Source organism: Poecilia reticulata, chromosome 2, assembly GCF_904066995.2.
Source record: "Poecilia reticulata chromosome 2, P_reticulata-male-v2, whole genome shotgun sequence".
Classification (NCBI taxonomy): Eukaryota; Metazoa; Chordata; class Actinopteri; order Cyprinodontiformes; family Poeciliidae; genus Poecilia; species Poecilia reticulata.
Window position 1 is genome coordinate 18,678,958 of NC_088831.1, and position 23,887 is coordinate 18,702,844.

The 23,887-nt window shown below is 43.0% G+C and overlaps 2 protein-coding genes across 15 annotated transcripts in view; one reads left to right on the top strand and one right to left on the bottom strand.

Annotated features, from left to right (window-relative positions):
• The window catches only part of caska (calcium/calmodulin-dependent serine protein kinase a), a 149,714-nt gene extending 139,525 nt beyond the window's left edge, over positions 1-10,189 (top strand). For 11 of the 13 annotated variants that reach the window (XM_081599119.1, XM_081599134.1, XM_081599146.1 and 8 more), the window contains 6 exons: positions 1,512-1,627; positions 5,232-5,312; positions 5,384-5,464; positions 5,548-5,750; positions 6,650-6,733; positions 8,981-10,189. In XM_081599119.1, the coding sequence (XP_081455245.1) occupies positions 1,512-1,627; positions 5,232-5,312; positions 5,384-5,464; positions 5,548-5,750; positions 6,650-6,733; positions 8,981-9,157 (742 nt within the window). In that variant the 3' untranslated portion in view covers positions 9,158-10,189. The remainder of the gene's footprint in view (positions 1-1,511; positions 1,628-5,231; positions 5,313-5,383; positions 5,465-5,547; positions 5,751-6,649; positions 6,734-8,980) is intronic. The other 2 variants (XM_081599142.1, XM_081599161.1) reach the window with 1 other exon arrangement.
• Positions 10,190-15,890: 5,701 nt separating this feature from the next.
• On the bottom strand, positions 15,891-23,883 carry nyx (nyctalopin). Of its 2 annotated transcripts, none has more exons than XM_008437183.3 (5): positions 21,689-23,883; positions 21,508-21,572; positions 19,593-19,879; positions 17,738-18,042; positions 15,891-17,229 (listed from the first exon to the last, which is right to left on the bottom strand). In XM_008437183.3, the coding sequence occupies exons 2-5, from the start codon at positions 21,527-21,529 to the stop codon at positions 16,401-16,403; spliced, it is 1,443 nt and encodes a 480-aa protein (XP_008435405.2). In that variant the 5' UTR covers positions 21,530-21,572; positions 21,689-23,883; the 3' UTR covers positions 15,891-16,400. The 2 variants fall into 2 exon arrangements, with proteins under 2 accessions (XP_008435405.2, XP_008435411.2); XM_008437189.3 differs by having other exon boundaries at positions 21,508-21,599.
• Between the last annotated feature and the right edge of the window lie 4 nt (positions 23,884-23,887).

The following is a 23,887-nucleotide window of genomic DNA, read 5'->3' on the forward strand; positions in this document are numbered from 1 at the left end:
CCGCGCATCCTTAAAAAGTCATATATCTAAAAATGTCTCCGTTTAAATATGCCTTAATTCCATTTAAAAATTAAAGTTGGTCTTGAATACATTAATCACAAGTCTTAAGCTTTGTTGTGGCAGGTCTAATTGATCTTGTAGACGTTTTTTTTACAGCTAACAGGCTGCTAACATACTCTTGTGAGCTAGCTAGCTAACATTTTTCCATCTATCAAGGGCAGAAAGATGGAACAAGTTTAGCGGCAGTTGGCCGGCCGATGTTTGTGTTCGCCTGTGGCTGACTTCTGCTGCCTGTCCATGCAAGACTAAACGCATTCTGTGAAACAAAACCAAACTTTTAAAGCTATTCACTACGGGGGATAAAGATGTAGCCTCATGCAGTGAAGCTGCTACCTAGAGCCACAAATTTCACAGTTTTTGCTATTCTTGATTGTAAATCCTGCAGAATCACCCAACAGTTCTCTAGTTTTTCAGTTTTAAATGCGTGGGACATACAGGTGTAAAAGTTCTGGGCTGTATGCGGTGCTGGACTTTGTAACTGTCGCACACTTTTATGTGTCTCTGAAGGTTTGGGTCTATCACTACACCCAGATTTCAGGCCTTATCTCTAGTTTCTAGATGTAATAACAGAAGTTGTGCATTGACTCGAGATCGTTCCTCTTTCGTTCCAAAGATAATAACTTCAGCTTGCAGACGATTACGAGTTCTGATAATCCAACTCTTCCTTTTGCAAAGTGCCTGAACACATTCACCTCATGGGCAGCATCTGTAGCCGTTCAAATGACTTATCCTGCATTCAGAGCTTATTTCACGGGACTTTCAAAGTGCTGCCTGTTCTGATGAGCTCAAGAGACTCGCGGTAGTTTCATGTTTCTGGGCAGGCTGATCACAGGGAGGATGTGGTCTGATAACCTGATCAGTTCCACTGTTTCTCAGCCTCTGCTAAACTTTCAGAACCTTCACACAAACCTTCGGTGCCTTTGAGGCTTTTCTTATTTTTCTTCTTCACTGGAAAGCTTTTGAAGCTACATTGTATATCAAAGAGGAAAGAAGACTTTGGCATGAAAATAGTCACAGAAGAAATTATTGGTTTGCCTTAATCTACCTCAAAAATAAAGGATTAACTCCTTTCTATTAATGAAAAGGTTACTGACAAAGTCAAAAAACTGAATATTAATTCCTCATATTCAGAATACATGTGGCGTTAGTGGAGAGGAAAACCATTTAACAGGGAGAAACCTCCAGCAGAAGCAGAGCCTGGCTCAGTGTGAACATCCTTCTGCCGGACAGACTGGAGGTCTGAGAAGTCTGAGCAGAGACACAGAAAAGAAACAGAAGTGTCGACCTTGGAGGACTTTCTATGTTAGAGAAGTGTAATAAGCTGGAGGCAGCAGTAGCAGCTCCTCCATTTTGGTGCCTCAGACACAGAGAGATGACTTTAATCTCAGACTCTGGAGCTTTCTCCACAGCTGAACCGATTCTGGCTCTCTAAACTCTGCTTGCTTTGGCAGGCGGGTGGCGTGCATCGCCATGGAGAAGACCAAGCAGGAGCAGCAGGCCAGCTGCACCTGGTTCGGCAAGAAGAAGAAGCAGTACAAAGACAAGTATCTGGCAAAGCATAACGCAGGTACTGCGATCACACCCACAGGAACACACAGTGTGGCTGGCTAACAGGGAGATCAGTGTGTGTGTGTGTGTGTGTGTGTGTGTGTGTGCGTGCGTGCGTGCGTGCGTGCGTGTGAGTTGAGGGTAAGCAGACCTCATAGCTCCAGTAGCAGAGCCACAGCCAGGAATGAGAGGAAGAGATGTCAGACATGCCTTAGAAGAGTGCGGCGGCGGCGACTCAGGGAAACATGAGCAGCTCGGGCGTACTGATGAGCTTCCAGCCTGCTCATCAGCCCACACACAGTTAAATACGGTTCACTCCCTCCAGGATGTTGCCATGTAGTTTTTATTTTTGTTTGTGATCGTCGCGGCCTAAAACTGCAGACCTTGCGCTCAAAGTTGCAAATTCTGCCGTTAAATGGTCTCACAAAAAAGTTGAAGTTGCTGCAGCTTTTGCTTATGATTGGGTTAAAATTAGAGGTGCGCCTTTTGTTTTGGTCTTTGGTTACTAAAACACCAAGGTAACAAACTTCATCTATTATAGGAATGTTGCAGATTTCAGTTTTTAATAGCCATAAATTCCCATTTCTTAATATTAAGGGATAATCCAGATGCCTCCTGAATTACATTGATCGATACAGAAATGTGGTTGTGTCATCTAAAAGTTGTGTCAATATAAGCTTATTACCAAAAAGGGAGATGCCTTCTGCAGCTCTGTTTTGAAGATGATAGGCCATGAGTTGAGCCTCTGTCAGCAGGCCGCCTGGTCTTTTCCCTCTACAAAGATTAAATCTGGAGGAAGTTCCACCTGGAAGTCAAATTTATGTAAGGATTGCAAAATGAACTGATGCTCCAAACGCTTTGTAGAAATCTAAGAGTAAATGATGATGATGATCATCATCATCATCATCTAACAAGTCAGAGTAATCAACCGGCAGCAGGAGGGTGTGAACGTCATGGAGCCTGAAAGTGATGAAGAGCCTCTCAGACGTTACAGGAAGCGTCAGGGAAAGCAGATGAATATGGTCTCCACTGCGTCCGGTCATGTTGTCTGTGAACACGACTGGATCCACGACGGGGCTCTGGAGGCTTTCAGCCGTCGGCCATGTGGTTGGGATCCCGTGTTCTGATTGGTTCCTCAGATCCCAATCAAACTCCATGGAGCAACAGGAGTCACTCTGTGTTCCTGTGATTCTGACGGGGAAACGTATCGGCTCCTCTGTTGGTCATATTTTACTGCGGTGGCTTGATCTCACACTGAAAACAGAATAGATGGAACCTTTTATAAGTTAGGGGAAGAAATCGCATTATAAAATAAAATAAAATAAAAACAATTTCAATATAAAAGCAATAAAAAAGGTTATTTTAGCAGCTCTGTGTTTTTAACCAATACAGAACCATTGGTTATCTGCAATAGAAGGGACACCAATGGTACAAGGAGTTTTAAACTTATAATAAAGTAATTTAATGCTTTTTAACTTCAGACTATGTGCTTTATATTTTTACGTGGACTTCATCTATATTCTCCATATAGACATAAAGAGCTCACTCTGCTGGTCTTTTTGTACAAATAATGTTTTGTTTTTTTCATTTATGTAATTGGATAATTAGTTTTGTTCTGAATAAAAACATCGCAGCACCAGACGAATGTTATTTTGTAGCAGAGTCGAAGCGGTTGCAGAACCCGGCTCCAGAGCTCAAACCGACCCGCGTTCAGCTCTCAGCGGCGCCATCTAGCAGATTCTAATGCTTCTGAAAAGGTTCCTGGGCTACTGGAAGAGAAACAAGTCTTAAAAAGTCTTACATTTTATTTTATTTATTTATTTTATTATTGGAGCTTTGCAATGAGGTGTACATTTTAAATGTGCAGCTATTGTATGTCTATGGTAAAACCTGAATTTAACCGTTGCTATGGAGACTTGGAAGCCTGTTGCCCTCTGAGAGTAAAAGGAAAGTACAAAAAGGTTGTTTTTAAAAAAATAAAAGCTTAATTTAGATGCTTTTTATAGGGAATGTTTGAGGGTATCAGTAATTTGTAACATTTTTTGTCTGTATAAACATAAAGTAAAGCTCGTACTCTTTTCTTCAGTGTTTGAGTGTGAGATTATTGCGCCGCGATAAAGGGTGAATCCGCTCGTAGCCAGTTTGTGTGACCGGCTCAGTGTCTGCTCTGTTTCTGTAACATTTTGTAAGTGGCCATGTTTTGACCCTTGTGTTGCTCTCTCTTGCTGTCTGCCTCTGACCGGCCTCTCTGCATGTAAGTAACCACCGGCTCCAGCTCTTCCTCCTCCTCCTCTTCCTCCCTCTCTTCTCCGTTCGCTGCCGGCGTTTCACTTTTGTTCCTGTTGTTTTTCCGCAAACAACTAGAAGATCTGAGACCAAAACTGAAACCAGGCAGCTTCCTGTAGCGTTTGTCAGACTCCGTCAGACCATCTCCAGCCCAACACGGGTTTCTCCCTCCGTGTGTGACGTTTGCTGCGCCCTCTGACATCAGCGCGGCAGTCTGATCGGCGGCAGCTGCAGCGAAGAACCCAGTGACTTGTGGGGGTTGTATTTCACTTGTCAGCAGCCTCAGATTCACAGAGTTTTATGTTTCGGATACTGGGAACACACTGTACAGTGATCAGCAGCACAGACAGTCTGCAACCCCCCCTCATTTATTCTGGGCTCTGTTTACATACAGAGAGATCTCACCTTTACTATTATGGGTTATTTTTGTCATTTAAAGCCAAAGCTGAGATGTCTGGGGGTGGGGGTTTGTTCATGAAAATATTTGCAGACTCCTTCATGGTAAAAACCTCATGATAGATTCTTCTGACAGATACAGAACACCTGCAGCTGCTACTGCAGGACATGTGTGAACTGTTCATGAGCCGGTCTCGATTATGATTGAAAGAAACAGCAAAATTATGGAATTCCAGCTCCAAACAAAAGCTTATAAGTCCCAACTTCCTAAAAAAATGGTATTATCTCTCAGACTCTGTCGGACTTACTGCCGTTTGTAAAATGATCTGTTCATAAAAATGAACAGTTCTGTTCAGAAACGTACGTTCACTCCTCAGTAGCATCATTTTGTCATTGTGTTTTGGTGTTTATTGATGTATTGAACTTCAATCATTTCAGCACAATTTCAGAATATACAGCATATGTTGTATATTCGTTCTTCCACTGAGCATATATGATGCGTGTTATGCAGTGTGTATTCACTTGATCTCTAAATGCCACAATTAGAAAATAACAGTAGAACAACAAAACGTTTGTAGAAACTGCAGCAAACCAACATGCTAGCATAAAGTGATGGTGTGTATTTGATGCATTCTTGGTTGAAATGTGCTTGTTATTCATTCAGTGGGTAGAGAATCCAGAAACTTTACTCAAGTAAGAGAAGCGACACTTCATCATAATGTTACTTGAGAAAAAGTCAAAAGTACAGAGTAGTAACGGTGGTATTTTTTCCCCAAGTTACTCAAGTAAATGTAGCTAGTTACTATCCGCCTCCGATCAGAACCCAAACCCGGTCATCAGCCGTCACTGTTTAGGTCCGCCTGTCTTTCACCACATAGTTAGCAGGTCCATCCAGGTGGTTTTCCTCTCTGCTCACTCCGCTCTCCCTCTGTCACCTCCAGTGTTTGATCAACTAGACCTGGTCACGTATGAGGAGGTGGTGAAGCTCCCTGCCTTCAAGAGGAAAACACTAGTTTTGTTGGGTAAGTGAAGCCTGGCATTAGAGTCGGGGGGTCAGAGAAACGTCCCGTTTACCTCCATGTTTACCCCTCAGGCGCTCACGGAGTGGGCAGGAGACACATCAAGAACACGCTCATAACCAAACACCCCGACAGATTTGCCTACCCCATCCCACGTAAGACCTCACCACATCTACCGTACATGCCCATCGCTCATGTCCAAGTGCGAATACCTCACTTCCTGTCTCTGGGGCTCCAGACACAACCAGACCTCCAAAGAAGGACGAGGAGAACGGGAAGAACTACTACTTCTCCTCTCACGACCAGATGATGCAGGACATCAGCAACAACGAGTACCTGGAGTACGGCAGCCACGAGGACGCCATGTACGGGACGCGGCTCGAGACCATCCGCAAGATCCACCAGCAGGGACTTGTGGCTATATTAGATGTGGAACCTCAGGTGTGTGCGCTTTGCCACCTTGTATAAGTCTCATGCTGCCCCTTAACACACCTTCCCACGAGTTTAGTTTAGTTTAGGGGTAGGGTTAGTTTTAGGACATAAATGGTTGGAATATTGTTTACATTCTGATATTTTGTGCACTCGCCCAGCGCCAGAAGGCAAAAAGCCGATTCTTTTACTTGCCATCCATAGCTGTGCTGCCATGGTGGAACAATTTGGTAACAATGTGAAACCTGGAGATGTAGGTATTATTAATTCAGTGTGGTGCGACACAGCAAAAGAAAAATAATGTAGAAAAATGGAAAAAAAACACAACTAAAAACACAACTAAAAACCAGTCATATTCTTTGTTTTAAGATTTGATGTTTGTTTTGTGATTACTAACACTTATTAATAACTGTCTGAACACAGATTAGCCTCTGCTCTACCAATGACCTGTCAGGTGTGGAGGTGGCCCTTTTTTTTTTTTATTGAACCAAAACACGCCAAATTCCACAGCACATCCACATGTTAAGTTTGTCAAAGTCGAGCTAGAATAGCTGACCTACTTTATTAATTTTTTATTAAATCTTTTTACTGTGAAATGTGATACCCTTGGACCTTATCTAGTTGTCATTGTGTTGATAATTAGTAATTAGTACTTCTTCCCTTTTTCTTTTCTAAGATTAAGCGCGTTTTGTTGATAACTTAACAGCTAAAACTGAGGGTGGTCATCGTCGGTTAGCAGGTTTTTGCCTTCCAGCAGGGAGCAGAGGGGATCTTGTGCGTGTGATGTCACGTTTCAACATGTCTATACACAAATAATTTGAAGTAGACATCATGTCTTAAGGATAAAAAACAAACAAATCTGTATGCTGTATCCCAGCTCTGGTTGACCGCTAACACGTGGCTCATTTCAGGCGCTGAAGGTCCTGCGGACGGCGGAGTTTGCCCCGTACGTCATCTTCATAGCAGCTCCAACCATCACACCGGGCATTAATGAGGTAAAAAACACAGCAAACACACCGACATCCTTTAGCTCCATCTAGCTCATTCGCATGGTGCGGCGCAAAGACACAAAAAACCCCGAGGCCAAGAAGCGAAGCAGGCCGTCACTCTCCTGAGAAGCCTTGGTCATCTGTCAAAAAGCAGGAGGACAAATGGAAACCAATAACGCAGAACAGCAAGGAGATGAGAACAAGTCTGTAGTCTGGATTTGGTCCAGAAGCTGATACCCGTCACGTCAGAGAGAATTATAGAAGCTATGACAATCAGTCAAACACTGTAAATATTGATTCTTCACTCAAACTGTTTGCTAATAAATTCCTGAAAAATGATCATATAGGAATGAAGAAAATCTAAAAGTAATGTTAAACATTTAATGTAGAATAAAATAGAGTAGAAATATCCTTTGTTGTCCCACAATAGGGGAAGTTTTTGTGCAACAGGCAGTCAAAAAAATAGATTCACACAGAGATAGGAATATGCAACATATAAGCACAACATATGTACAATAAGGACAAAATTTCAACACAAATACTGGGTAGTTGTGATAAAAGTCATGTTTTCTGGTCCAAAGGAATGAGCTACGGTCCAAAGGTTAATTAGAAATGTATCAAATGTGAAAATCCACCGGCAGCTCGGTGGTTTTAGCCCCGCCTCCTGTGTGTGTAAAGCTGCTTCCTCTTCTGTTCCCTTCTCACTCCTTCCTGTTGTCGTTTATTTCTGCATGCTGCATGTGTTTGCTTGTTTGCTTGGCTCTCGCCTCAGCCGCCCAGGTGGTGTCGAACTCTGCCAGTAAGTAAAGTCTGGAAGGACCGAAACTGCTAGGTGCTATTTCTAAGCCGTGTGTGTGTGTGTGTGTGTGTGTGTGTGTGTGCGCGCGTGTGTCTGCTATAAGCTGTAATAGAAAGTGCCTCTTTGTGAGTTAAACCTCCATCCTCTCCAGTTAGTAAAGGTCTCTGCACACTGAGCTCAACAACTTGACAAGCTTCTCTGAACTGTGACAAAAGAAGAGAGGCAGTCAAAAGTTTTCATACCCCTCGAACTACAACCACAAACTATGGTGACTTTTATCGGAACATCACATAAAATCTGATCAACCAACCTGAGAGTATGTGCATAATTGTGAATGTGTAATACTAAAAATAATTTTTAAAAGTGGTCAATTCAGCCCCAAGCTGACTTCCTGATAACCTTTGGCTCCAAAAACCAGATTGCTCATCTCACATTAGCTGCCTTAGTGTCCTTGACTGTTTATAGTAAAAGATCTCTGCAGAGGAAGAAACCACACTTCAAAATGCAAAACTTCTCCTTTATTTACAGGAATCACAGCATGTATTTAGTGGCCTAGACATTTTCCCAGATGGGGGATCCGTTTACAATCTATTGGCAAATCTCAAACCGTCGTGTCCCAGAAGGTTCAGCGCAGCGTCACATGGGAGAGTCACATTGTGGTGACTTTGTAACATCAGAGAGTTTAGGCTGACCACCTGAGGAATGGAAGACGATGGCCGAGTACATTTGTATTCTGTGTATTTTATGTGGTTTTTTTACTTGTTCTTATTGTTGTTGTTTTAGTTTATTTCATTGAGTTATGCAACACTTTGGTCAACATCTGTTGTTTTTATTTGCCACATTAACAAATTGACATTGACAGTAGCTGCATTTCCATTACAAATGTTCACAAAACCTTGTCCAAACAACATAATTTTGCACTTGCGGCATTTCCATTAAATAAGAAACAATTAAAATCAAATCAATAATTGTTCACGCGATAAGTCATTAAAAACCATGCTGCACCATTATCCTCCTACCACTTCCTGTCGTCTTCTTTGTCATTTCCAGCAGCAGTAACATCTGGTTGTTGGTCATGTGACTCGTGTTATATAAAAAAGTATTTCCGTCAGTTTGCAAAAATAACCTAATTTCGATACTACCAAAAACAACACCTTATCCTACAGTCAAAACTTTATATCAAAAAACTACGTTTTTGTTGAATTTGGCATGTGTGCATCAAGCAAATTTATTTTCGAAATGTCAAACTGTCATTTTAAGGTAAATAGAAACGCAACTATTTACTTTCACATCACAATTATGCACTACTTTTGTTGTTCTAACACGCACATATCTGTGGTAATGTGACAAAACACAGAAAAGGTAAAGGTGTGTTAATCTTCCTGTCTTCATGCCCGTCCCGCTCTCCGCCTGCGTGACGGTGAAACCTTCCCGTTTCTCTCCTCCTCCTCCAGGACGAGTCGCTCCAGCGGCTGCAGAAAGAGTCGGAGATCCTGCAGAAGACCTACGCCCACTACTTCGACATGACCATCATCAACAATGAGATTGACGAGACCATCCGGCACCTGGAGGAGTCCATGGACCTGGTGTGCACCTCCAGCCAATGGGTTCCGGTGTCCTGGGTCTACTGACCCGCATCGCCTGCCCCTCCGGTCGCTCCCGCCATGTCCGATCTTCAGCAAACAGAATCTAGGAGTTAAAAACAAACAAAAAAAAAATAGAAAATTGTTGAGCTCCTTCTTGCTACTTTTGACCTAAGACTCCCTTCAGGGTACTGTGAAAGCATCAACAGCACTCACCTGAATCGATCACGGTCTTGTATAAAATCAGAGAAAACCAATACGTGAATATTGTCATGTCTGTACTAGCTAGGAGGCTAGATCTTTGTAGATGTTTTGTTTTAAAGAGACAGTACTGTGTTCCCGTTCCTCCCATGTCGGTGCGTTGCTTGCTCTCCGGACCTCCCGTCTCGCTGTGGTCCTGTTGTGAACCACCTCTAGTGAGACACTGGCAGTGGCTACCTTATCAAGACACCGAAGTTAAAAGCACACAAAGCTTTTAACTACGTCTTCTACATCTTCTACGTCTACGTCTTCTCATCCGTAGATCAGCAGCTCAGCATCACTCATCCAGTTTCGGTCCGAGCCGTTTCCCTTTCGACGGCCTTTAAACTAGGCGCCCGGCGCTGTTCCACACCCATCCATCCATCCATCCACCCACCCATCCATCCATCCATCCATCCATCCATCCATCCATCCATCCATCCATCCATCCATCCATCCATCCATCCGCCTGCCTGGTACTGTCTCTTCTAAATGAACAAGTGTTTCAGACATTAGGATGAGGTTGTCATGCATGTGAACATTTTTGAGCTTCCATGCTGTCAGTCAGTCAGTGTTCCTCATGTCCCTCCATGAACCTCCATCAAACAAAAGATGACTTAAAAAAATAAAAATCACCCCAACATTCCTGCTGTTGGACAGACTGAATTCCACATGAAGATGGAGCGAGACAAAAAAACAGAGCTGGACGTTGATTCGACGCCTAAGCACACCCTTGGAGTTTCAGGCGACATTTCTAAACCACAGATTTATAAAGAGATCAACCATGTACGTGAGCCGTGTTTGTAAGAAAAGAAAATCTAATAAAAGTCTTGATTTGTTTCTCTATTTTTTTGATTTGTCGCACACAAACGGGAAGAGTTTGCTCCGTCGACCAAGATGTGACGTCGAGTCCGACGGCGGACAGACGAGGTCCCGAACTCTGAACCTGAGAGTACCTGAGTGTACACTCAACTTTTTGAAGGAAGAGAAAAGCAGAGGAAGCTCCACATGTGAACATGATGGACTGATGAACACCTGCCCTGCGTGTTCTTCAGTGTCAAGTGTTTCTTTTTTTAAATACATTTTCTTTCATGTGTTGGGGGGGAAGCAAACGGTGTAATGGGGCATTTTATTTTCTCTTCCCAGAAGTAGAACATCAACATCATCTTAAAATCCAGCGATGTTCCCAGGCAACAGATTTACATGAAAACTAAGAGGACAAAGATTTGTGTCAGTAAAATTTATGTTTGGACTGTGTTACATTGGTATGCTGGAATATTAATATTTTTCTAGAAATACACCAAGAAATCTGCTGGTGACCAGAATCTGACAATTTTTACTTTTATTAGTTCAGACCTCACAGAAACTCAAAAATTCAACCTTTGTCCAGTAATGTGTGCTTCATAGCTACCAGGCTACCTGGACAACACTCTTCAGTGTGGACTGTCATTGTTGTGGCATGAGGTGTCAAAGTTAGCTAGTTAGTAGAGAGAAAGTATCAAATTATTAAACAGGATTCTGTACTTTCGTTGTTCAAATGCATTTGTAGGTTTCTCAGGCTGCGAGAAGGCGAGAGAGAGCCAGACTTGTGAAAGCTAGCAGGGAGGCTAAACAGCATAAGGAAACATTTCTTGTTTTCAGCCTGCTGCAAACTGATGGAGGGATCTTGAAATGCTGTGACCCTGATGGAGAACAACAAAGCAAAAGGTAACAAACGCATCCAGTTTTCTTCATGATGGACCAGCAAAGATCCACAAATCTCTCTGATAAGCGGAGGGTCTCAGAAATGGCTGTTTTCAGTCAGTACTGCTAACCTCATTTGTGCTTTATACCAATGGAAGAGGCTAAAACTGTTGAAATTGTCCAGTCTTGTTTTCAGTTTCTTTGTTTTAAAATCTTACAGAGATCCTGTTTAAGTCTGGAGCGGTGTAACACATTTTTTTTTCCATCAGTGGAACGTGGCCTTAATAGAAACAACTGATCACAGAAACGCTTCTTGTGATCAATAAACTGATCTGACACAGATTTCTCTCTAAATTGAACTTTGACATAACTCTTATTTATTTTTTAATATGATCTTCGATTAAATATTTTGTGATATTTTTTTTATCTTATGCACTGAATGGAGCAAAAATTGTTTTATCATAGAGCTGTGATGTATATACATGCAGTGCAGATGAAAAACCTATTTATATGAAATTCATATATATTTCAAAGTATGAGAGAGAAAGCATAATAAATATAAACCATTACTCAGCACAGTTTATGCACAAATCTAGGTCAAGTTCCTTAATGGAACCACCTCATGCATGCTGATCAGCCCAGTCCAGCCTGTGACCCATTCCCTGTGGCTTAGGTATTTCAGGTGAATGCACACTCTGCTCACCTCTCTGTCTGGCTGGCTTTTTCTTTTTTTTTTTCTTTTTTTTTTTGTTATTTCAGTTAATGCAAGTGAGTGATTAGGGTGAACCAGATCCCGAACACTGTGTTTTACTCATGCTCCATAATCCCACACTATTAATATCGGGGGGAAAAACCAGAGGCAGTGTTGACAGTGTTCTGTTTGCCTCTGTCAAAGATGACCATCAAATCTCCAAAATGGACGGCAGGATGTAGCTATGACTTCTCAGACATGGAAGAAACAGGAAATGGGGCAATGACATCATTATATTGTAAAACAGTCACGTGATACAGTTTCGACATTTGGAGAATCACTTCATTTCATTGCGATTTTGGTAACGTCATTGTAGTTAAAACTACATTCTTGCATTTTAAACCCACAGTCACCACAAGGAAGTACGGTGGCTGTTAGCTAGTTCATGAACCATGTTAGCTTCCAGTTACAAAATGTGTAGTAAGCTGTTTACTTCAAGGACAAGCTGGCTGTTTGCAGTAAACATGTTTCTAAACAGTCCTAAAGACAGAGATTGATGTTACTCCTTCAGCAGACATCCCGATTTTACAACTGAATAAAATTGGCATAATACATAAATATTGTCTTCTATTTTAGCGAACCATTTTCGGAATAGTTAGCTAAAATATATGAACCAGCCTCCTCAAGGACCACCAGCAATCACTACTATATATTTCAGTATATACTTTAGTTTTTCAGGAAAGCTTCACAAGCCAGATTGCTTTGTTGAGAAACAAAAACAGTTTTAACAGAAGCATGCCAAAGTGACTTTTGGCTGATTATTAGCAACACAATAAAGAATGAAATGAGCACTTTGCCTTTTCCCAAAGAGTTCCCTTTGCTTTAAAAGTAGAGAACGTTCATGAAAGTGAAACGGATTTATTTCTTCTCTCTTCGGATTGTGTTTTTAAGTAAAGCCGTATGATTTATCTCTGAATGTTTTTACTCAAGTGTTTTCCCAGTGTCTGAGCCAAATGAATTAATAGCATTGGAGCGGCAGCCAGCCTTGTCCTTCTCCAATGTATCAGTAGCCTGTTTTAACTTGCTCTCTAGTGTACCATTAGCTAGAAAGAACGTTTCAGGGCCAGATGACATGCATTGTGAGAAAACCTTAAGTGGCCTCGCAAATAATGTACTGGCAGCTGTTGCGTCGCTGTTAAGTCCTCAAGAGCAACACACACACTGTGGGTAGAAAAGAGAAGCCTCCTGCCTCTGTTACGCAACCAAAGAGCTTGCTATTGTAAATTTTACTGGTATTAATGTTTGTAGAAATGGAAAGACTGTTGTCCGAGGTCATCAGGGTAGCAAACTGATCAGGGAAATATAAGTTCTGCTCTAAAACTTGAGCTTAAAGGAAATTTTGTCAAGATATGTCAAATTAGAGGCAATCTATAAGGAGGTTGCTACAGAGTGTCAGGGAAAGGAAAACATCTTTTAGGTGTTCAAGCACCTCGTTCTCATACATTTTTTCCAGACTTTTTTTTCCAGACTTGCTCCTCTTCTCTGGGTAAATCAAGATATAAATCTTTGTGATATTGGCTCCTCATTGAGTTGGAGACTTTCCTCTTTGCTGCCACTTCAAGGCTCCCTTTGATCATTTAAATCTTTTGACAAAGTGTGTTTGACTCTTCTCATACTTTTTACTCATTTACTCATACTCATTTTTTTTGTCAAGTATACTATAGCTGCGTTTCCAATGACCAACTAACTGCGCAAATTGGAATCGCCAAAAATAAATTTGCTTATTTTAGCTAAAAGGTTTTGATGCTAACACAAAACTGCAGTGGAAACAGGTTTTTCACATCACTCAATTTGTGAACGATCAGACGTTGCTACTGGCGGGAACGACGATGAAGATGACAGGAAGTGGTAGGAGGAGGATGTTCTGGAAGGGCTTATCGCGTGAACAAACGTATTCACGTGATTTTAATTGCGTTTCTTATTTAAAGGAAGCACCGCAATTGGTTTTTCGCCATTAGCGGAATACCGACGAAGTTTTACGTACTTTTGTAATGAAAACGCAGCTAGTGTGTGTGTGTGTGTGTGTGTGTGTGTGTGTGTGTGTGTGTGTTTAAAACCTACAAGGACCTAAAGCTCTGCTTCTTACGGAGCCGCTAACTCTCAAAGCTGCCACAGACCTCTGCGACTCACATAACTGCTCTCTGCGACATCTCAGCATCATTACCGGATAAAAGAAGAAACACAGCTGCATGAGATCCAGGGAGAACCAGGGGGATGAGGTGGAGCCTCCAGCCTCTCCCGGTTGTCTAAGTCCCGACCTAATCCTACATTAACAGGCCAACAGGCCGGCAGATTAACTGGAGTTCACCTCTAAAACAGGTCAGCTCCTCGAGCGGGGCTGAAAGGAGCCGCTGAGTTAGCATGTGGTGAGTTCAGTGGCAGTCGTTTTTTTTTCTTCTTTTTCGTTTTATTAGTATAAAACATATCACGTAGCAGAACTTTGGTCCCGAAAGACAATAGAACCGGAACCCAAACTACCTGTTCAGCGGGGTAAAAAATAATAATAATAAAAGAAAAAGAGAGAAAAGCAGTGGCTCATGTTAAACAATGACAACAAACAATTATGCTGGAAAAGATTCATAACAAGAACACCCGACTCCGCATTCCGACAATTGTGAGTTGAACCCAGCAGACTGGGAAAGAGTTCATCCCAGGAGGCAGAAGCAGTAAGAATGTCCCTCCTGCCCGCCGTAGCGTACAGTAGAAGTAAGAAGATTAATGCGTTTATGGAGAGGCTGCGGCGGCAGTGCGCAGAGAAATGAGCAAAAAGGACATCTGTCCAGGAGATAACGACAGGAGCGCTTATCTCCTTTAATGTTACACACAGATGTGAATGAAGATACTAAAAAAAAGAAAAACAGAAAGCACTCATTATAGACTATTGCATCACTTTAATTCGAACTGAGCCTTATGCAAGAGAGCAGAGCCTGTTAACAGGCAGGTTTGGTTGTATCCACCTGCAAAAAATGTCTATGGACAGTGCTGTGTAGAAGTATTTCTCCCCTTATATATTTAAACGATTCACATTTAAATTGTAATGTTTGAGTTGTTTTTTTTTAAGTCAGTTTTAAAACAATTTCTTAAATTATGAACTCCTCCATTGTCCCAGAGACTTCTGGGAAATGTATTTGGTGGTGTGTCCTGCTCCTAACACAGCATTTCAGAAAGAGAACATCATGCATAGTCAAACACAGGGGAGGTGGTGTGATGGTCCGTGGCTGGAAGATCCTGGAGGACACTGTCTGACCTTAAGTTCAAACACACTTGGGTTGTGCAGCTGGGAAATTTTGCAGGGCCCTAGTCAAAGTTTGGACCTATATCCTGTTGGCAGGACCTTAAAGTGGCTTTACTATGTAAAATCAACTTTTTTTCATCATGTTAAATTATTGCCTCATCCAAAACACACATGGAGTGTTGCTTTGATTCTTTCCAGGCATGTGTGAGGAATCCTTTAATCTCCATGGCAACTATTTAGCTGTGCAAAACTCCTGAGTGGACCTAGCTACGCCTTCGAGAACAAAGCTCCTCTTCTGAGCTGCAGTTTCTAAGTTTCCGAGCTTCTGCCTGACAGAGCGACCCGACCCAGTGACTCCCTCACTCAGCTCCTTCAGACTAGCCAGCAGCAATTAGCAAACACCTGGCGGACCTGCTTATCTGCTCAGCTCATTACAGGAGCTACTACTCAGTGTATTACTGGTAAAAATGTTAATAAATAATAATAAATTGTTAATAGAGGAACCATGTTGTGATGAGTTCCTGAAGGCAGAGTTTCAGGAAGAGGAGGAGTTTTTCAAGTGACAGAGGCCCAATTTCAAGTCTTTAAATTAGGAGGAAATATTCCTTTTAAGTTATATGTGATAAAATAATGACTAAAGGTAACATAGTTACTTGATTGTTTTATAAAATAGCACTATATCCCTGGAAATTACATGGTACTGCCCCTTTAAATAAGACATTATTGGTTGAAAACTCTAGAATTTAGCTGAATTATGACAATTTTGCCAGATATTGCAAATACTTGATGGCATTGCTATCATTACTATATCCCCCCATTATTGCTTATGGGGCAATTACTTATTCACATGAAGCCTGACGACATTTTTTCTCTTTTATTAAAACATTTTGTTTTTACTCAGTTTAACTTTTATCTCCAACATTTAATCCTTCTGCTGTCCTAAAAGAGGTGGTAATGGACCCTGTGTCCGTTTTTACAATTGTTTTTTTTCCGTGATTTCTGGAACTGACGGTCTGATGGAACACCATAGTCTCTACCGTGACGACCGCCTGGCTTTTCCTGAGCGTCGGGCATCAGGGAGGGCTTCACGGGACAGGTACGCAAAAAGAGAAGAACTCTATAAGAGGGTAAAAACTTTTTTGAAACTACCCCATAAAACATTAAGTTCAGGATATATTGAGCACAAGGATATCAGTTCCCATAGAAACAGTGCTTGCCAGGTCATATTCCACATGCTACACGTTCTACGGCTGGAGGAACGTCCAAAAGCCAACTCGGAGGCTCTTACAAAGGGCAACAAGCCTTCAGACCTCCTGGGAGAAATAAAAGCACATTCTAACTCAGAAGCGATATGAAAACTCTCGGCGCTAGAGTCCTCTTCTTCATGTACAGCGAAGACAGAGTCTAGCATGTGACACGTGGAATAAACCCCAGAAGAGCCACGTCACCGTGAAGCAGAGCAGCGACTGAACGGCCTGCGTCCTCCGGCCTCCGACGCCCGCCGACAGCTGGCCCTCCTCCGGCTCCGGTAGCGTCGCGTTGCGCGCGCTCTCGGTCCCGTTCCCCATCTCCTCCCTGAGCTCCTGCTGCAGCAGCTTGGAGATGAGGCTGTTGAAGCGGTTCTCTGTGGTGGGCTGCACCTCTGACGATGCTGTGGTCAGGTTGAGCTCGGCGGGGTCGACGCATGTGCCGTTCACCGTGGGGAACACCACCTGGCTGAGGTCCAGGCCTGCCACGGAGGACGGCGAGGCGCACGGGATGTCCCGCACCAGCTTGTAGCTCTCCATCCACTGCTTGAGCCAGTCCAGGGCGCAGTCGCACTCCCAGGGGTTTTTGAAGAGGTACAGGTGACCTAGGAAGTAGATGGGCTGGAAAACGCTGAGGGGCAGCGTGGTCAGGTTGTTGCTGTTCAGGTGGAGCGTGATCAGGCTGGTCAGGTTCTCGAAGGTGCCCTCCTCGATGTTCAGCAGCTGGTTCCGGTCCAGGTACAGGACCTCCAGCTCCGCCAAGTCACCGAACCACGTCTTGGACACGTTGGTCAGCTGGTTGCCCCCGAGGTTGAGCATCTTGAGGCGGCTGAGCCCCTTGAAGGCGAGCCGGGGCAGGTCGGACAGCAGGTTGTCGTTGAGGTAGAAGTTCTCCAGCCGCACCAGGTCCTGGAAGGCGTTGTCATGGATCACATTGATGCGGTTCTCCTGGAGGTTCAGGTACCTGAGACAAAGAGGAAGGAAAACAGTGGACATGTTGGCGTCTGTGGATCAATAATCTTCCGACTACAAAGTTTAACAATCCTAAATGCGGAGACCCTCCGTCCATTCGTGGTTCAATAATCTGCATATTTGGGGGTTTAAGCCTCACTTCTTACTGGAACATGAAACAAAGTCTCTAATTTCTTATGAAATGTTTTAGTTGCTTCCAAGTGTTTCACAGCTGCATTTCATTTACTCACAATACTCTGGCGTTCAAGGTGATGTGGCAAAATAGGGTTGCTAAGGTAACATCCTCACCCAACCTACTTTCACATCATAACCTTCAGGGTGGTTTTTGGTGGATTTCATGTGACAGATCAATATAAAGCAGCGTACGACGTTGAATTGGTTGGAACATGAAACATGGATTCCTTTTCTTTTACAAACTGCATTCTACCTGAATGAAACATGTCGCCCGTTTCATTCAGACGCCCGTAGGAAGGTAAAGGATGCCTGCAGGCGTTGCTCACCTGAGGCTCCCCAGGCCCAGCAGCGAGTTGTAGGCCACCGCCTCGATCTTGTTCCTCTCCAGGTAGATGTGCGTCAGGTTCTCCATGCCCCGGATGGCCCCTGGGATCCTGCGGAAGTTGTTCTGGAAGCACAGCAGCTCTGTCATGGCGGTCTGCTCGATGAAGATGCGGTCGGGGATGCTGAAGAGGTTGCAGTCGGACAGGTCCAGCCGCAGCAGCTTCTTCAGCCCCGTGAACGTCCGGGTGTGAAGGTAGCTGATGTACTCGTTGTGGGCCATTTTCAGCTCCAGCAGGTTCGAAAGGCCCTGGAAGATGCAGGTTTTTAAGTGTTGTTGTTGTTTAGATTCAGTAGTTTCTTAGCTACAGCAGAAACCACTGAGTAAAAGGACACAAACACATTTTTCTCTCAGTCTGAAGTTAAGTCAGACCAAACTTTTCTTGATTTAGTTGAGTTAGAATTACCAAAATTACTTATATTTGTTAAATGCTAGAAAATTGGTGAGACTTTTTTTTTAGACTTTTTTTTTTTTATTTTTCCTCTAATTCCAAAGGTTAGATAACAGGGATAACTGTCTTAAGATGTATGACTTTTGGGCTTCCTTCCACAAACTCCTGAGAGGTGAACTGTCCCATTTGAGTTAATTGGACTCACTCAGCAGAAAGCAGCCAAGATATCAGGAACAGAATCACAGAGCCGCACCTGATTGGCTCATCCTTGGGAATAATTTACTGTTGCTTGAAGGGGCCGCGCTCATCTGTTCAAACATTTTTACCAAGTATGAACACGATGGGAGCGTCCAGCCATCGTGAAGCTCAGGACGGTGACGGGTTCTGGGTGCCAGAGACGAACGGGTTCTGTTCTGAAATGTGCAGATTGAGCCCAAAACAAAAGCCAAAGACCTCATGAAGATGTTGGCTGAAGCTGGTAAGGCAATGATAGTATCCACAGTTAAACTGTCTTGTACTGCATTAGTTGAAAAGCCGCTCAGCAAGGAGGAAGCCTTTACTCTATGAGAAACATAAAAAGCCAGATTATAGTTTGCAGATGAACACTGCAGTGACAAAGATCTTCATTTCTGGAGGGATGGACTGTACTCTGATGAAACCAAAGTGGAACTGTTTGGGTATAAGGACCGTTGTTACATTCTTGTACCGTCCCAGCTGGCAGTGTATGTTTTGCTGCAGGAGGAACTGGTTTGCTTCATAAAATAGGAAAGAAAATTAAATGGAAACATTAGAGCAACATCTATAGACATCAGCCAGGAAGTAAAAGCTTGGGCACAGATTGGTCTTCCAAATGGACAATGACCCTAAACATTCAAACTGGTCATGCAGCCACTGTGTTGGTTCCATCATCACAAAGTCCTGACCTCAGTCCAAGTTGTTATCAGATCTGAAAAGGCGCCTTAGTGAGGCGGGCTACAGAATGGACTCAGTTCCACCAGTTCTGACAGGAGGAATGGACCAGAACTCCAGGAAAATACTGGGAGAAGCTTCTGGAAGGAAACCCAAAAGATATAAATGACCATGTTCATTTGTTGTCTGGAACGGCCTGGAGGGACCTGGACTCCAGGATGAAACAGCTGCAGAAATGAGACATGGGGAATTTTACACAACTTCTTGATAGAAATTATACAAAAAAATTGAGGTTTTAGATTCTTCATAGATTCTAAGTGAAGACTTTGTACCTGTAAACTTGTAGAGCAACAATCGAGGTTAAGGGGCAACAATCAGGGACCTCTGCTACGTTTTCTATTAAATTCTCATTGCATTGAATTACATTTAAAACCCAGCCGTCTGGCTGGAAAAAAGGTTGCGCATTGAGATATGGTTAAAATACGACTGAAAAGGAAACCTTGAAAGCTCCCGGGGTGATGAAGGAGATGTTGTTGTGGTCCAGAGACAGAGACTTGAGCGAGGGCAGGGTCCCGAAGGCCCGCTCCGACAGGAACTTGAGCCGGTTCTTCTCCAGGTTGATGGCGGACGCCTCACAGGGGAACTCTCTGGGCAGCTCGGCCAGGCCGGCGCGGTCGCACAGCACGCTGCAGCTCTTCTCCTGCGTGCAGGAGCAGGACGGCGGGCAGGCCCGGACGCACGCCCACCGCGCCAACGCCGACTGAGGCAGCAGGCACAGCACGGAGACTGGAAGGCAACGGGTGAGACAGGGCAGTGAGGCCGAATCCCTGCAGACGCTCCGTCAGGGCAGCTGGCTGTCCGGCACAGCTAGATAAAATCTACAAAGTGTTGCATCCAAATGTATTCAAGCCCCTTTACTCTGATAGCCAAAATTCAGTGTAAATCTGAGGTGTCGTCCGAAGGCCATTGGTGAGATTTTTTACTGACATAATTTTCTCACAATGCTAAATGTTCCATTTATTTTTATAGTAAGTAGAGCCATGTCTGTCCTCATATATTTACTGAAAAGTTCACTTTGTTGCATTCGAATCAGGACCTGACAGCATGAAGCAGGCTCCAAGGTCTACCAAACAACGCATCATACCCTAACGGAGGAAATTCAAGAACAGATGAAAAACATAAATGAAGAAAACATGGAAGAGTGAGGAGACTTCCAAAGGCTAACCTTGTTAAACTGCATGGCTCCCTTAAATACCAGATAGTAAAAAAGAATTTGATCCAATCTAGAGCTAGTTTTTCCATGATATAAGGATGCAGAAAAACACAACTCAAAGTTCCTCTATGGCCGCCCCAATCCCAGATCCGGAGCCTGATGAAAACCAGACCTGCTGGAGTCCATCAGGATGATCTCCAACTGGGGATCTGCTCTAGATGAGATTCTTCTCAACAGATTCTTAGAGCAGATCAATGTGTGGATCAACTTTCTTCAGTTGAACAGAAACAAAAGTAAAGTTATTAACTTTGGACCTAAAGAGGGTCTATGTAGAGTCATGTGGGCACAAAGCTAGAAGCAAGAGATCAGGCCAAACATCTGGGGTAGTAATGGACTCTGACCTGAACCTTCAGAAACACATAAAGACAGTTACAAACTTGGCCTTCTATCACCTGAATAGAGGACAAATGTCTCAGCAAGACCTAGAGAAACTCAGTCATGTGTTTACCTTTAGTCACATTGATGACTGCAACAGGATCTTCACAGGTCTGACTTAAAAATCTGACTCAGAGAATAGACTTTAAAATATTGTTGTTAGTTAATAAATCACTGAACATCTGTGACCACAGTACATCAAACTTCCAGACCTCTCAGGTCTTCTGGTTCTGGTCTGCTCTGCATCCAGAACCAGAACCAAACGAGAGGCAGCATTCAGCTTCTATGCACCACAAATCTGGAACAAACTTCCAGAAAACTGTAAAACAGCTGAAACACTGAGCTCCTTTAAATCAAGGCTAAAACCTCACCTGCTTGGAGTTTTTAATATATTAGATGTACTTTTGGCTCATGATTTTTTGATGAAGGCATTTGACAAAATGTAATGTTTATTGCTTGTTTCATAAAGGGTTAGTGTATTATATTTTCATCATGTAAAGCACATTGGATGTCTGAAATGTTCTATGTTAATAAACTTTACTTGGACAGATTTAACCAAAAGCTACCGCTTAATGGCCCATTTCTTAAAAACAATTAGCTCTTGGTTAATTTTTGTCTTTTGTACTGAGATTATGCTGACGCTATAAAAAACGAATTCATATTAAAGCGTTTCACACGTTGACGTCTGCTTGAGTCTGTTGTCATCCGACAGAACGAAGCCGTCACACAGAGAAGCGACGCCATCAGATGTGAAGCTGGAACTGACCGGTGAAAGTGAAGGAAGTCATTCCTGCCGCCTCTCATCCAGAACATGCCAGGATTAATGGAGGTCTGGAAACGCACAAACACCAGCAGCAGCTGTTAACGAGTCGTACAAATATCTCATGAATGCATCAGCGGGGAGAGACGCAACCGGAGAAGATGGGAGTGAGGGAGGAAAGAAATACCTGTAGCCCTTTCTGGAGAGCTGCATCCATGTGTGTCACAGCTCCCTATCCAGATCCGCATGCGTGTGTCCATCCTGTCCGTCCCGTGTCAGTCCACTCTCTGCAGCACGACCAGGCAAGTGGAGCAGAGCCTTTACATCAAACACTGCTCACTCTGTGTGTGTGTGTGTGTGTGTGTGTGTGTGTGTGTGTGTGTGTGTGTGTGTGATGTGACACACAAACACACCAAAAAGCTATCGCTTAATGGCCGTCAAATCCCCTGGATGGAGTGATAGAAGGAGGGATGGGGTTGGAGACGGCCGGTTGGTGGGATTACACAAGTAAAGAGCTCTTATATGGAAGCACAGAATCACAGATGTAACTTAACGCACACACACACACACACATCATGAAGTTAGACGTGAAACTTCGAGCTGCTTCTAATTTAGTGATCACAGTGATCTGATCAAATAGGTGATCGATACAATTTATTAAACAGATTAGCGGTTGGAGCTCTCTGACTTCACCCAACTTTAATGGCTCCATAACCTGCTTTTCACAACATGACACACAAATTATACGAAGTGGGCGTCACAAACAGCCGTTATGAAACCTGCTCAGCAGACAAAAGCCAGTGTGACCTCCACAGAGTGAGCAAAAAAAAAAAAAAAAAAACCCGTCCAAAAAGTGGGCTAAAACATGCTTTTCACTCAACTGGAATATTAAGCCACTAGTTTGCATTTTTCCTGCTCCAGATGCACCAACAAGAGTCCGGAGCAGACTGAACTTTTCTGCAATATGCAGGAGCAGGTTTGAAATGATTATAGAAGTTTAATATAGATAAAAAGCACTGATTTCATCCATGGCTGATTTTTTCACTTAAAACATGTTGTATAAAAAAAATCTGCCAGTGGAACTAGAACTTTAGATCTATATTCAACTTTTGACAATCAAAAATCTTGCTGAGAAATTACTTGCAAGTTTGTTTAGTCTCATTTCAAATGTATTTATTTCAACTGCACACCTGGAATGACAAACGCCATATAAAAAGGTTAAATTAGAGATTCAGCTCTCTGACAGTAGGGGAGGGGATAAGCTTCCATATTTGTACTTCCTGCAGAATACCACTTCCTTTAGGTTTTCCTCAGCTTCTTTGCTGACCCTTCAGACTAAATGTTGCCATCCAGAAGTTGTAGCCTCAACTCCACACTGGTGGCAACGTGACCAACTGTTGCTGGGACACATTTGGATGTCTTGATGCTCTACATGAAACACGGCTCACTGTGTGTGTGTGTGTGTGTGATGGGACACACACACGCAGGTGTAGCTTAGCCTCTCACCTTGAAGTCTTTTTTTTTTTTTTTTTTTAATTTTCTGCTTCCACAGGCAGATTTTTTTATTAATTTTTTTAAAGGTTTTATTGGCTCTAGTGGCCTTTATTTGATGGTTGATTGACAGGAAAGTGGGAAATGAGAGAAGAGGAAGACATGCAGCAAAGGTCGCCAGGTTGGGAATCGAACCTGCGACAGCCACGTCGAGGACTAGGGCCTCCATATGTGGGTTGTGCTTAACCCCTGCGCCACCACAGCACACCCACCTTGAAGTCTTACGATGCGTTCTGGTTACCTCGGAAGTCTGAACTCAGAGTTGGGTTTGATGTTAAGAGTCAAGGGAACAGGGTTCTAGTTGAATCGGGACGTCCTGTTGCAGAACCGCTTGATCGTTTTAAACTTTACTTTTCAAAAGCAAATACTTTTAATTTGTTGTTTAGTTTCAGGTTGTACATGTGGGCCTGTGGCAATAAGCGATAAATTGCATAATTAAAACGAGCTCAATTTACATTTTTTTCCTCAGTTTTTACCAAAAACTGAATGAAAGGTTTTCAGTCTGGTGCTTAGCCCCGTTTGAGGGACCAGTTTACTTTATTTTGAATATGTAAAATGTTTTCCAATTCAGGGTTAAATGTCAATTAGAATTTAGTTTCTTTGAAAATGTGCTCTTGCAGTATTTCACCATTAGCATTATACTACTTGAAAATGGTCAGATCATCAATATTGCCTTCGAACGAAGCCTCCACTGACGCCAACATCACAAATGCTGAAATGCAAATACATCCAATTGAAATGAGTAAACCTGCCATGACTTATGGAGTTTAAAACTCGGTCACGTGGTTTTAATTTAATCCTTATTTAATGGAGATGCAATTGCAAAGTTGTGTTT

Bases quoted from the DNA above. Each gene is read 5' to 3' on its own strand.
- nyx (XM_008437183.3), bottom strand. From the start codon at position 21,529: ATGACTTCCTTCACTTTCACCG. The intron at 19,880-21,507 runs GTCAGTTCCAGC...GTTGCCTTCCAG, and splicing joins GACTTCCTTCACTTTCACCG to TCTCCGTGCTGTGCCTGCTG. The intron at 18,043-19,592 runs GTTTCCTTTTCA...TGCATCTTCCAG, and splicing joins TCACCCCGGGAGCTTTCAAG to GGCCTTTCGAACCTGCTGGA.